This window comes from Eriocheir sinensis, chromosome 27 (assembly GCF_024679095.1).
Source record: "Eriocheir sinensis breed Jianghai 21 chromosome 27, ASM2467909v1, whole genome shotgun sequence".
NCBI classification, from domain to species: Eukaryota; Metazoa; Arthropoda; class Malacostraca; order Decapoda; family Varunidae; genus Eriocheir; species Eriocheir sinensis.
The window spans coordinates 4,935,777-4,950,681 of record NC_066535.1 but is presented as its reverse complement, the minus strand read 5'-3'; the positions used below and the strand labels follow the sequence as shown (position 1 = coordinate 4,950,681).

The window sequence follows — 14,905 nt, the reverse complement described above, 5'->3', positions numbered from 1 at the left end:
ACCATATCGTATATTTTATTCCGAAAAAACATTTTTTATCTATTTAAGGACGGCGAAAAAGTGAACCGTATTAGATGTCATTTTTAAGCTCATTTCTAAAACGAGACATTTATGTCCACGCATCTGTTACACTTTATGGAGGGATCTTAAATTTTGGGAGAGAATCCAATGGCTTTATGATGTTTCTGAATCGACTTATGTGACTAATACTTCTGGGCAACCAATGATGTAAATGTAAGCGAATCGATGAATCCCAAGTCTGTAGGAGAATTGTGAGCTTTTACAGCGGAGTATCGACATTTCCGAATACATCACCAAAGTAACCAATTGTGTATGCTACTCCGGCCCCAGGAGACACTCTGGCATCCTTTGTCTGCCTATCAGCACTCGACTACCGCCAAGGTGTTACGGCATTCGAGTTCCTGCCGACTGATCTGGCCGTCAAACAGCCACGGGCCTCCGCACACGTTGTAGTAAAGGTAGACCTGCGGGTACGAGTTGGCGTGAGGTGGAATGGACGGACATCTCATTCTCTCTCTCTCTCTCTCTCTCTCTCTCTCTCTCTCTCTCTCTCTCTCTCTCTCTCTCTCTCTCTCTCTCTCTCTCTCTCTCTCTGACAATATCCGTATAACATGCAGTAGCTTAAATAGTAAAAGAGAGGAAGATGCAGAAATACAATTCCCTATACTCTAGCATTCTTGGGTTACCTTCCTGCAAACCTCTCTCAATTAACAAACAAAATAACATTTAAGCGCCATTCAACATCTTAGGGCCGCTTTCAGAGTCACTTTTGTTTGTTTTAATCGTTACCAATGAGCGGCGCTCGCCGATATAATATTTCCACGTGAAACTGGCCGATGGGGTAGTGGCGGCTGCGGGGTTAGCCCCGCCCCGCACCTTGCCACACAACTCAACACCTCGCTTCCTCTGCAGCCGCCACTACCCCATCGGCCAGTTTCACGTGGAAATATTATATCGGCGATCGCCGCTCATTGGTGACGATCTAAACAAACAAAAGTGACTGTGAAAGCGGCCCTTAATAAACATGACACTCCTGCGGAACACAACACTCTAGGGCGACGTTAAGTCAGAGTATGAATGGAAATTCGCAAGTACCACCCAATTAGTGCTCGGAACAAGAAGAAATGTGCTGAGATGAGAAAAAATAACTGCTTTGACAATAGTTCATTTCTGTCTCGGCTCAGATTGCGAGACATATTTATTTTTCAGATATTAGTACTAATTGGAATGGTCTGTACGAATTAATGAACATGTCCTCTACCCTAAGTCATTTTTCCGGCGCCACACAGAACACTCAGCCCCAGGGCAGACTTACGGAGTGTGGCTGGAGGTTTTCCTTGCCCAGGTCCGCCAGGTTGTTACACATGCGCTGGGCCACCGTGTCTCCGTCAGGCTTCACAGAGCACAGGTCCCCGTCGTTCGTAATCCTCTCCCACTGCGGACACCAATTAGTCGCTGCAGATAAAACTTGGAAGCATCGCCCACTTTTTTTTCCTAAGATAAGTCTTATCAAATTTTCGAAAAAGTGAAAATGTTTTACGTGAATTATCTTACGTTCCTATAATTATACATAAACGAACAGTGTATGTAATTGCAGACCAAGATTATCTGTTACAAATCTGTTGAAAAGATAATCATAAAAAGAAGGAAGATCAAATTTCAACTGAATCAAGAAACCTCAGTAGCCAACTTGTACTTTTGGATTGGCAGACCAAATTTATGATAGATTACCAATGGACAGGAATATTAACTAACTGGAAGTAAACGTATCAACGTGTCATCACCTCTGCCTTGCAAGTCTGGGCGCAGTAATTTGTTTGCGTGCAGTCGGCAAGTTGAATGTTCGGGAACTTCAAAACCTCCACCTCGGCTTCAGAAGTGGACACGAAGGCGCCACACCTACACACAGCCTCCTGCCCGCTGTACACACAAGGAACACAACACAGGTCATAACTTCCCCCTCCTCACCGCCACATCTTCAGGAAGGGTATTTAATATATCTTGTATATAAAGAGTCTTTTTACCATAAAGGCAGTCAACCACCTGATCCTCACTGCCCGATAATAAAAAGTTTGCCTTGAAATTAGTTCTGTTGTAGCTTAGTTCACTAAGGAAGAAATCAGAATGAATCATCAAACACGGCCAGGCATTTAGGAAATATATTAGTAGACTACTTGCGATATTGCATAAGTAAAGTAGTTTTTTACAAGTATTGTGGTTTTCATAAAACGAATCGAATGGTACATTGAGAAGCTTACAAGGCAAGGGTGACCAGAAAAGGCAGGACCAGAAGGCTCTTCATCTCCGCGAGGCAAGATGGGAAGCGTGAGGAGCCAGTCTCAGCTACGGAATTTATACCGGAGAAAGGTCATGGTTAGCTCGGTGGTGATAGAAAAATAAAACGATACGCACGTGCTGCCTCCCACGCCTCTCGTGTTTCAGAGATAAAAGCAGGAAAATTGTCGTCCGATTTCGTTTTCAGAGAAGCACATGTTCGTTCACAGCATTTCATTGGCTGTCTTCAAGGCTTCGTCAAACATTATAGAAATTCCAACAAATAATTTTCTCAATAACCTGACAACACTGCACCTAAAAAGAAATCAAACTTTCTGAAAACATCACATGGCATCAAACGTGAAGGTCTATAGGGTACAGTTCTATTCCCCGCTTCAACATCCTTCGTGAATGTTACGCAAAATATATTTCCTATCCACTACAGTGGTCAGTAATGTTTGAGAAGAGAACCACTCTACCGGATCAACAAGTATAAACACTATCAAATGATGCGGGTGGTGTTATTTTCCCATTATTTCAGGGTGGCAAAAGGGATAACTAACGGCACCTCAAAATCAAATCACACAATTTTTAAAACAGCCACAAACCTCCGTTATGCTAGTTTTCTTGTTATCTTATGTTGCTAATACCATTGACGATGAAATAACAAATAAATGAAAATACGGAACGTCCAATAAACGCGAGCCTATGCTTCTTCAAAACATCACGTAAGAAAAATTAATCATTTCCCCACCCAGGTGCTGCCTTTCTCTGTGATTCCCCCGATGCAGAGATGAGAACTATACTAACCCTGCCGCGGCCATGAACCCCTGCCGCCCCCTATCACCCAAACAGCAACAAGACATGAGAAGAAGAAGATGGACATTGAAAAGAAGAGAAACTAGAAGAGAAAAGAGTTGAACCTCCAACACCACCATTAACAACAACAACAACAACAACAACACTTATCTATCCTAAATTTCAATCCAAAGCTGGATGTTGCGCCTACGTGCGGAACGACATCACTTGCTCTCGTGCCCACGACCTTGACTCTTCAGAATTTTCCACCATCTGGCTAAGGCTTCATTGACATTTTATTAATAAATACATCTGTGTTGTTTATCTCTCACCTAACTCTACTAGCTATGTAAATTTTTTTGACTACTTGAACTCTAAAATGGAGCACATCTTGACCCACTCTCCATTCGCTGAAATCTCCATCCTAGGAAATTTCATTGTTCACCACCAGCTTTGACTTTCATCCTCTTTCACTGACCAGTCTGGTGAGCAAGCTTACAGCTTTGCTCTCCTCAATGATTTTGAGCAGTTGGTTCAGCACCCTACACGTATTCCCGACCGTCTTGGGGACCGGCCCACCATACTAGACATCTTCCTTACCTCGCACCCTTCTGCTTACTCTGTCAAACTGTTCTCTCCGTTGGACTCCTCCAATTACAACCTTATTTCTGTATCCTGTCCTATCGCTCCTGTACACCCTTTGGACCCACCGAAGAGGCGATACTTCTGGCATTTTGCTTCAGCTCAGTAGGACGACCTGAGGATGTACGTTTCCGATTTCCCATGGAATGATTACTGCTTCCAGGAGCGAGACCCCTCTGTGTGTGCCCAGGGCATCACACAGGTGATTGTCTCTGAAATGGAGGCATACATTCCACGTACTTTCTCTACTCCTCATACTAAAAAGCCTTGGTTTAATCACGCTTGTTCTCGTGCTGTCAAAGATAGAGAGGCAGCTCACAAAAGGTACCAGAGCCTTCGAACTCCCGCTAACCATGATCTTTACATTTCCGCCCGGAATCGTGCCAAATCTATTCTTCGACTTACCAAAACATCTTTCATTAATAGAAAATGTCAAAACCTTGCTTTTTCGAAATTCTTCCCGGAATTTCTGGCATCTAGCCAATAACATCTTCAATTTCACTTCTTCATCTTTCCCTCCTCTCCTTAACCCTGACGGCAGCACCGCCGTCTCATCTATCTCTAAGGCTGAACTCTTTTCTCAAACTTTCTGTAAAAACTCCACTCTGGACGATTCTGGGCATATTCCTCCTACTCATCCCCCCTCTGACTCCTTTATGCCTGTTATTAAGATTCTTAAGAACGATGTTTTCTATGCCCTCTCTGGCCTCAACTCTCAGAAGGCTTATGGACCTGATGGAGTGCCTCCTATTGTCCTTAAAAACTGTGCCTCCGTGCTGACACCCTGCCTGGTCAAACTCTTTCGCCTCTGCCTATCAACATCTACCTTTCCTTCCTGCTGGAAGTACGCCTTCATACAGCCTGTGCCTAAGAAGGGTGACCGCTCCAATCCTTCAAACTACCGCCCTATAGCTTTACTTTCCTGTCTATCTAAAGCTTTTGAATCAATCCTTAACCGGAAGATTCAAAAGCACCTTTCCACTTCTGACCTTCTATCTGATCGCCAGTATGGATTCCGCAAGGGGCGCTCTACTGGCGATCTTCTTGCTTTCTTAACTGACTCTTGGTCATCCTCTCTTAGCTGCTTCGGTGAAACTTTCTCAGTTGCGCTAGACATACCGAAAGCTTTCGATAGAGTCTGGCACAAGTCTTTGCTTTCTAAACTGCCCTCTTTCGGATTCTATCCCTCTCTCTGTTCCTTTATCCCCAGTTTCCTTTCCGGCCGTTCTATCTCTGCGGCGGTAGACGGTCACTGTTCTTCCCTTAAACCTATTAACAGTGGTGTTCCACAGGGCTCTGTCCTATCACTCACTCTCTTCCTGTTATTCATCAATGATCTTCTCTCAATAACAAACTGTCCTATCCACTCATACGCTGACGACTCCACTCTGCATTATTCAACTTCTTTCAATAGAAAACCCTCTCAACAGGAATTACATGACTCCAGACTGGTGGCTGCAGAACGCTTAACCTCAGACCTTGCTATCATTTCCGATTGGGGTAAAGGGAACCTTGTGTCCTTCAATGCCTCAAAAACCCAATTTCTCCACCTATCAACTCGACACAATCTTCCAAACACCTATCCCCTATTCTTCGATAACACTCAGCTGTCACCTTCTTCAACACTAAATATCCTTGGTCTATCCTTAGCTCAAAATCTCAACTGGAAACTTCACATCTCTTCTCTCACTAAATCAGCTTCCTCGAGGTTGGGTGTTCTGTATCGTCTCCGCCAGTTCTTCTCACCCTCACAGATGCTTTCCATTTATAGGGGCCTTGTCCGCCCTCGTATGCATTTCGTGTGTGGGGGCGCTCCACTCACAAAGCTCTCCTGGACAGAGTGGAGTCTAAGGCTCTTCGTCTCATCAGCTCTCCTCTTACTGATAGTCTTCTACCTCTTAAATTCCGCCGCCATGTTGCCTCTCTCTCTTCTATCGATATTTTCATGCTGACTGCTCTTCTGAACTTGCTAACTGCATGCCTCCCCCCCTCCCGCGGCCCCGCTGCACTCGACTGTCCACTCTAGCCCATCCCTATACTGTCCAAACCCCTTATGCAAGAGTTAACCAGCATCTTCACTCTTTCATCCCTTACACTGGTAAACTCTGGAACTGCCTTCCTTCGTCTGTATTTCCTCCTGCCTATGACTTGTCCTCTTTCAAGAAGAGTGTATCAAGACACCTCTCCATCCGAAATTGACCTCTCTTTTGGCTACTCTTGTCTATTTTCTGTTGTGGGAGCGGCGAGTAGCGGGCTTTATATATATATATATATATATATATATATATATATATATATATATATATATATATATATATATATATATATATATATATATATATATATATATATATATATAATTTTTGTTGTTCTTGGGCCGGCTCTTTTGTTGTAAAAAGAAAAGAAAAACGTTAGTAACAGGAATTATATTTCATAGATCTCATACGGAGATCATGCGGTTTGTTCCCGTCCGGTTCACGTTCCTATCACGTATTCACGGCCACTCACCAGTCGGCCATCAGTCAGGCAGTGGTGCCAGGCGCCAGCCAAGGTGAGTATCCCGGCCCACGCACACGTGTGAGCGAGAGAGCTTGTTGATTGGTAGTGACGAGCAAGACCTGAGTCTGAGGCTATGGATATAAGCAGCTTTTTTTCAAATAGAAAGGGGATCAAGACAATGAGTTGCAGCCTGCAAGGCAAGAGCAGGAAGAGGAAGAGTTACTTCCTGCTGTTGCTGTAACTGCAGATGAGTGATAACGGGAGACTACCACTGCCTTTACATTGTCTGTTAGCTCAGGTTGGTGAAGCAGAGGGCTCTTTAGCCAGCTAGCAAGTATCCATAGTCTTGCTGAGTGGTTCTCAAACGTTTTTGTCACACAAGGCATACTAACCCCTTAAAAAATATGGTAGTTATGTATACTGTAATGATGGGAAATGTGCACACTGCACCGAAGTACTCCGAGGGACCGCAATTTTTTTCCAGTTTCCAAAGGATCCAGTTATTATTTAACGAATTTCAAGAGGTAATTTATTGATATTTTGCTGTAGGCAAAAACCCTGCGGTCATTATATAGTTGCGTGACAATTACGCGAGATCGAACTTCGTTGATATAAAAATAAGTTAAAAGCATAACAATAAAAGAAGCCCCCCAGAGACACGCCAGTCCTCGTCGACAGACCGACTCGGTCGGCTAGATTTCGATCGCCGATAGAGTCGGTCTGTCTGCATCCTGCTACGGGCCGCCAATAGGCTTAGCCCGTGCTCCCCCCGCGCAGGGAGGGAGCATTTTTGCACCCCTAACGGGACAAGGGCCCGTTTCCCCCTAGTAATAATAGGGGATAAATATATAAAAAAAAAATGAGCTTTTAATACGTCTTTAACCCTGTATTAAATAAACTTACAGTCTACAGGAACTGATGACATGGCAGGAGTAAAAACCAGCATCTAAATTCATAAACTGTAGTAGTAGAGTAGTAGGCTGTATGAGATGAAACCTGACAGGCCACATTATTTAGTATCGTGATATGATTACCTGGCCTAGGCTATGACAACGGGATAAACAATACGTCTATTATAAGGCTAAAGGCTGAAAGTTTTTTTTCTTCTTTTTTTAAGTGAGTAGAGCAAAAAAATAAATCGATCGTTCCGTTGCCGCTGGAGTGTGAACAGTTATTTTTTCTTCAGACTTAAGTTGTGGCTACCATTAATATTAATATTATTTACAAAATGAATTGCTTAATCTTCCTATTGAAAAAACAAGGGGGCATTATGTTGAACGTGTTGGCGGTCTAATTTCCACACGGGCAATTTTTTTTCCGGGCAAAAAAAAAATAGTTAAGTATAGGAGTGATGAGTTGCAGTTTTAAAGCTCCTTGGTAAAAGAATAAACTTAATAAAAAACTAGATGAATTTGTAGAACACTGTAGTTTCTGATTGCTAATTACTTGATGCTCACTTACTCAGATGTTCCTTATTTTACTATAGTACATTGTAAAAACGGCCAATTGCTTTTCATCAGTTTTTAGTGCCTTGTTCTTTGCAGTAAACGTACCTGAAAGAATAAATTTTAATTTGAAGTTGTCTGTACAGTACATTTATATGTATGATACATATAAATGTGCTTATGCTTCACTATAATTTGATAATGACCTTGAGTTTTATTATGACACTCTTGCCATATTTTCAGTGTTACTGCTAAACACAATAACAGATAAATTGGCCCTAATGTATGTCAGAGAGGCCTCAGAATTACCCTAAAAACTCCGCGCTTCTCTCGCCTCCGACCTCCCTGCATTTTGAGCTGGGCTAAGCCCCCAATATTTCAAGAACCTAAATACGCCCCTGATTAGAGAGCTAGAAGAATGCATCGTATGTGAGGGAGGGGCCTACCTGCCGGAGGAAAAGCTGAGTGGCAAAATTTTTAACACCTTTCACCAATACTTGTAAGAAATTAAAAACCTGACACCATTGTTTGACTTGTTTGACTTCTCTTTTCTTGCATGAAGGAAATATTTACCCACGAGTCAGCATTGATCCATTTCTATCATCCACGGGATGGAGTGTTGTAGGATATATCGTTGAATGTTCTAATTTTGCCAACTCTGTTTATGAATATACAGCACTCGGAATTTTTGGTGTACACATAATAGTGACCATTACAGCTCTGATATGTTGTTAGTTTGGTACATCAAAATACCCATTAAGCCTCGCTGGACTCCCAGGGGTCCACAGGTTTGGATCTCGCAGGGGTTCCAAAAGGGCCTCTAGGTGGCAGGTCGAGCTCAGTGCAAGACCCAATAGGCCTATACCATCACGTACGTAGTACCACCGCCACCATCACCAACAAGACAAAATAGAGAACAAGAAAATGAAGAATAACCAATGAAAACATATTGCACATCACCACCATCATCTCCATCACCAAAATAATCAGTATGGTGAATGAAGTCTGCATCATTAAACTCACCCTCCTCCTCTTCTTCCTCTTCCTGGGCTGCTGAGACACCTTAGTTGGATTTTTTATGACGGATCACTTACGTAGCACACACCATAAGCACATCACGAGCGAACAGAAACGGTCAAAGAAACACTAAATATGGGAACACGCGCACGCCGCCACCACACGAGTTTGTTTGGGTCGCACTGCCCCGTGACTGCCGCCGAGCGTCGAAGAAAACGAATATTTTGAGGACACACTAAAGAAACATTCATCTCTGCCGCTATATTATTCCTATATATGGCCCTCTCTTACTAATTAATACTCAAAACTGGCCTTGTAAAACATTTTCCTTTCCTGTTCCGTCTGAGAAAAATAGAGTAATTGATGGTATAGAGAAACCTGGCGAGTGAGGTGACTACGCTACGGGTCTTCACAGGGACGCAAGCCTGACATGAAGCAGCAGTAATCCACGATGACGGTAACGAGGAGGCGGAGAATCACTGTAGTTATTTCCCCTTTTCACTTTACGCTTACCTTATCGATATCTGGCTTATGTTGCTCACAAGGCATTTAAAAAAAAATATAAGATGCTATGAATTATCTCCGATCAGAGCTGCCAGTCCTCGTCGACAGATCGACTTGGTGGGCTAGGCTGACGTCAGCCGATAGAGTCGGTCTGTCGGCACCAAGGATTCTAGAATTATCTCCTCTAGACTCTTTGATCGGCACCAAGGATTCTAAAGTATACTCTTTACTCTATAGTCTATAGACTCCTTGGTCGGCACCTTGCTACAGGCCGCCATAAATTGGCAATGACAAATCTTTAACAACAATAACAACAACAACAACAACATCTCCGATCAATATATTTTCATCCCCGTGCTCGGAAAGAAGGAAAATTATGTGGAAATTATCGAAATCTTGAAGCCCTGGGATGAACAAAATATTGATGAGGCAAAACCAGAAATTCCCAGTCGTTCAGCCGATACTGGTTGTTACTGGCTACCGATTCATTCATTTCTACATGAAAAAAGCGGTGATTAAAGAGCGAAAATTAATATAAAGTTAAGGCAATGAGATAAAACAATGATAAATAACGTTCTTTCCAGATTTTTTTTAGTCAGCCAATCCACTGTCTCGGAGGTCACGGCAGTCACGCCACGCACCACCACCCCCTCCCCCCCCACGCACCCCTCCCTGCCACCTGTCTTGATTGGGCACGAGTCAACACGAAGGAGGCGTTGACGAGGCGCGACCGGCCATCACGCCTGCCGCTTTGGAGGGTTTATATCGGTCATTATTGCTGTTGTGGTTGTTGTTGTGGCTGACGGTTATGATGATGGTGGTAGTGATGATGTGGAGAAGGAGGAAGATGAATGGTTAGAGAAGAAAAAGGATCTTGGAAATGATAGTAATGATGATGATGATGAGAAGGAGGAGGGAGAGGAGGGAGTAAAGGGAAGGGATGTTGGTAATGATAGTAATGATGATGATACTGATGGTAATGATGATGATGACGATTATGTTATTGGTAACGATAATGTAGATGATGCTACTTAGACCATACTTCAATTTCGCGTTCCGAGTTCCAGCGAAGAAAAAAAAATTATATTCATACAAAATCATCCCCCTCAAATGATAATGATGATAGTGGTAATGATATCATAGACGGTGCAATTTCCACGATACAACAGCTTCGCATTCCTAGTTCCAGCGAAAAAAAGAAAACAAATATATATTTATGTATAGCTATCTCTTTCACGCACGACATCCCCCTTCCGCTTGATACCTAAATTCTTCACCACCCTACGTTGAACTGCATACTAAATCACTGTCTTCGCCGCTGCAAGACGTATGTGGCTCTGCGACAGGTGATTTAGTGGCCTTCTCTGAGGAGCACTGCGTCGGCCGGCCTGGCGTGACAAGGGGGGCACGTCTGTCACACCACGCGCCCCACAGGCAGGAGACAAGTCATAACATCAATCATCATCCGTCGACCCCGCCCGCGCGCATGTGTGTGTGTTGTGTGTGTGTGTGTGTGTGTGTATGGAGGGGGATGCCAGTGTGGTCAGTAGATACTTTCTATGTGTGTGTGTTTGGGTGGGTGGGTGTCAGAGATGGAGTGAATACGAATACGAATACTTCAAATTCCAACGAATACGAGTACGAATTCGAACACACTGAAATGGTTTTAATTGGAATACAAATACGAATACTTCTTGAAGATATTCATGAATACATTCATGGAAACTTTTCATTGAAAAATAACTTTTTGACGTAACTGGCTATTGCACTGTTCTTTAGTTGTGCAACGGATAAATGAGCTCATGAACCTGTACTATACACAACCATTACACGTCCGCCCAGGAGGTCGGAGCTGTAAGGAACAACGGCCGTTACTTCTGATGATAAATTTTGAAATATTCGTCAAATTATTCTCAGAATACGAATACTTTTCCCTTGTATTCGAATCCGAAGAGAATATTTCGATTTCTAGCAATAATTATTCTAAAACGAATACAAATACACCCAAATACAGTATTCGAATGTATTCGAATACGAATACCGAATACGAATACTCCATCTCTGGTGTGTGTGTGTGTGTGTGTGTGTGTGTGTGTGTGTGTGTGTGTGTGTGCACCAGTGTTCATAGATACCAACTTACATACTTTCTGTGTGTGTGTGTGTGTGTGTGTGTGTGTGTGCACCAATGTTCATAGATACCAACTTACATACTTTATGTGTGTGTGTGTGTGTGTGTGTGTGTGTGTGTGTGTGTGTGTGCACCAATGTTCATAGATACCAACTTACATACTTTCTGTGTGTGTGTGTGTGTGTGTGTGTGTGTGTGTGTGTGTGTGTGTGTGCACCAGTGTTCATAGATACCAACTTACATACTTTCTGTGTGTGTGTGTGTGTGTGTGTGTGTGTGTGTGCACCAATGTTCATAGATACCAACTTACATACTTTATGTGTGTGTGTGTGTGTGTGTGTGTGTGTGTGCGCACCAATGTTCATAGATACCAACTTACATACTTTCTGTGTGTGTGTGTGTGTGTGTTCCCCATCACGTAGTAGGTACGTGGGCTGCACCTGACGGGAGTCCCAGCCCCAAGGGTTATGTGCTGCAAACTAACTTTTTTTTCATCTATGAGTTTTAGTCTCATTATTATTTCTTTACGGTGAAGGAAATAAACAAGGGGTGGGAAATTGCAATCCTCTGCTCCCGAATTTATAAAATACAGATGCCAAAGAGGAGTACGTAATTAGATCAGGGCTTGTGCACGTGACAGTATTCATTTATTTACTCTTTTCTTCTTCTTTTTCTTTAGCGGTAAAAGAAACAGAAAAAAAGACAAAATAAAAAAAAAATACCCCCACCACACTGTTAACAAGAATAAAAAAAAAAAAGGTAATCAAATTTAGTTCGTGACAATTCTCAATCCCACATTTTTTCCTGCTGTAAAGAAGACAATCAAAAGGAGCACGTGCACAAAACACAGGTAGTAATCAAATTAAATACGTAACAATGTTCATTCCCACTTGTTGTTTCTGCTATAGGGAGTGTAGACTAAGGACAAAGCAAAAACTTTAAATAACGCAACTCGCTGCTCTCAGAAATTAATACAGATGCCAAAAAAATATATAGTTTTCCGATGTAGTCATGAGTACGTACGTGACAATACTCATTCCCACCAGTCCTTCCACGCCTCGGGACACTTCTTTCAGGGGATTATAGTAAAAGTGAGTTTCCTGGAATTTAAATAACAAAAAATAATACCGTCGAATTGTTTTATTTCCTACACCGTGATTTAGTAGGGTTAGAGTGTACTGAGACTCACGCTCAGGAGTGAGTGCCAAGAATGCTTTAGAGACCCGTTCTTCCTCTTCCTACTTTATATAAAGTTTTCAAGATTAACTCAGCTCGCCGCGTGTCCTACTGCCGGGTTCATTCGTAATAACTTTTCTTCACATAGTTTATTTTTTGGTTTCATACTTGGGAAGGTACACACACACACACACACACACACACACACACACACACCACTCACACACGCATTCAAGTAGTGACCTTCAGTACCCCTCCCACAAAAAGGATAGCAAACATAAATATCGGATCGAGGCATAATTCCTGAGCTTGCCTAACACCATCCCCTTCATCACATTCCGTTCGTGGAAGGAGCCGGTGTTAACATTCGCAAGAGAATGCACTGGAATAGGCTGTCCTCATGCGATGCAAGATAATAATGACAGAGCAGCGAAGGTGATGCATCTGCAATAAGACGAGAGTAAAATGTATTGTGACAGATTGTAATGTGCACAAAGAGAAAGGAGGTACGAAATACGTAGCTCTTGAGTCCCTACCACTCAAGAGTAATTATATCTATCCTGGAATTTGTCTCGTATGAAAATGATAACCCACAAAAAGTAAAGTTTTGCAAGGCAGTGAAGGTCTGCACAGGGAGGGACGAGGACACGCACATGGCTATAGCGACATTTTTTATTTTTTCATAATGATAGAATTTGGTTCGAGGTAAAATAGTTCTTTTCCTTGTAAAGCCTAAGTAAATAACATCTTATTTAGATGAAAATAATATATACAAGCTAAATGTAAGGATGTAATCACATTCCCAATACCTAAACAGAACACCTACTAAAAAAAATATAAACGTTTCAGGGACCATGTCACACAGTTTTTCAAAAATAACATTTTAACAGAGCGTCGGATAAGGATGGTATTTGGGGAGAGGATGTTTGAGAACCCAACCTAATTGACAAAAATAGGCTTAGGTGCCAAACTACGGCACTTGTAGGAGTAACTTTAGGGTAAACTTCATTAAAGTATACGGGCACAGGTAGCGAGGCTAGGTGTCGTCATCATGTATGCACCGCCTCTCATTCAAGTCGTGACGTCGATGTGACGTTTAACTGTGACATAGTAGTAATCACCGACGCAATCGGTACTTCTCTCTCTCTCTCTCTCTCTCTCTCTCTCTCTCTCTCTCTCTCTCTCTCTCTCTCTCTCTCTCACACACACACACACACACACACACACACACACACACACGGCCCGGTAGCTCAGTGGATAGAGCGTCTGACTCACAACCAGAAGGACCGGGGTTCGATTCTCCGGCCGGGTGAAGATAAGTTGGTTCGGGTGAAAATACTTTGGGTTTATCTTCTTTCACGTGTAGCCCCTGTTCACCTAGCAGTGAGTAGGTACGCGACGTAAGGCAAGGAATTGTGGCCTCGTTGTCGCGGTGTGTTGTGCGTGAGTGGTCTCACTCCTACCCAAGGATCGGTACTATGAGCTCTGTGCTCTTCCGTAGAGGAACAGCTGGCTGTCTCGAGAGAGACCCGCAGCAGACCAAGAGGTGAATTACACAGTAACAGAAGTTCAGCCTGTAGGGATGGTGCTCATATGAAATTTTATATTTTGGCGAAAACCAGTTTTACTCGTAGGAAATTTCTTATCCTTTGCAAGGAAAATACGGTCTTTGGTACAAGCTATATGCATATAACATAGTGCAGTGGCTGAACTACTGTTACTGTGTGTGCGTGTGTGTGTGTGTGTGTGAGAGAGAGAGAGAGAGAGAGAGAGAGAGAGAGAGAGAGAGAGAGAGAGAGAGAGAGAGAGAGAACTACCGGTTGCGTCAGTGATTACTACTACGTCACGGTTAAATGTCACATCGACGTCACGACTTGAATGAGAGGCGGTGCATACATGATGACGACACCTAGCCTCGCTACCTGTGCCCGTATATTTTAGTGGTTTACCCTAAAGTTACTCCTACAAGTGCCGTAATCATTGATATTTGGCACCTAAGCCTATTTTTGCCAATTAGGTTGGGTTCTCAAACATCCTCTCCCAAAATACCATCCTTGTCCGACGCTCTGTTAAAATGTGTGACATGGTCCCTGAAACGCTTAGTAACTACAACAACTACAATAACTACTTTTACTGTGAATTTCCGTTGTGTGGTGTGGTGGTAATCACGCCTAACCACTACATTCCGTGGGCCCGGGTTCGATACTGGCCAATGCAGTCGGCACACATTCCACACACCTGTTCTTCCTTCCTGTTGGACGGCTGGTTGATAAATGGATGCACTGAGAAACCTGGAGAGGAGCTAGACTGTGGTTACCCTGCTGTCACAACTATCCTGTCCCAAGGTAATGAGTTTTTAGCCACCAAAAGTTCAAAGGTTAAATTGATGAAGCCGAGCCAC

At 43.0% G+C, this 14,905-nt stretch overlaps 1 protein-coding gene across 1 annotated transcript; it reads right to left on the bottom strand.

The window, feature by feature from the left end:
* LOC127004300 (uncharacterized) lies at window positions 1-2,418 on the bottom strand. The gene is made up of 4 exons (XM_050871861.1): window positions 2,280-2,418; window positions 1,806-1,941; window positions 1,337-1,456; window positions 1-485 (listed from the first exon to the last, which is right to left on the bottom strand). The coding sequence occupies exons 1-4, from the start codon at window positions 2,321-2,323 to the stop codon at window positions 381-383; spliced, it is 405 nt and encodes a 134-aa protein (XP_050727818.1). The 5' UTR covers window positions 2,324-2,418; the 3' UTR covers window positions 1-380.
* Between the last annotated feature and the right edge of the window lie 12,487 nt (window positions 2,419-14,905).

Coding starts and splice junctions, on each gene's coding strand:
- LOC127004300 (XM_050871861.1), bottom strand. CDS start 2,323: ATGAAGAGCCTTCTGGTCCTGCCTTTTCTGGTCACCCTTGCCTT. Junction 1,942..2,279: donor TTTCTGGTCACCCTTGCCTT/GTAAGCTTCTCA, acceptor TTGTGTGTACAG/CGGGCAGGAGGCTGTGTGTA. Junction 1,457..1,805: donor CCCAGACTTGCAAGGCAGAG/GTGATGACACGT, acceptor TGGTGTCCGCAG/TGGGAGAGGATTACGAACGA.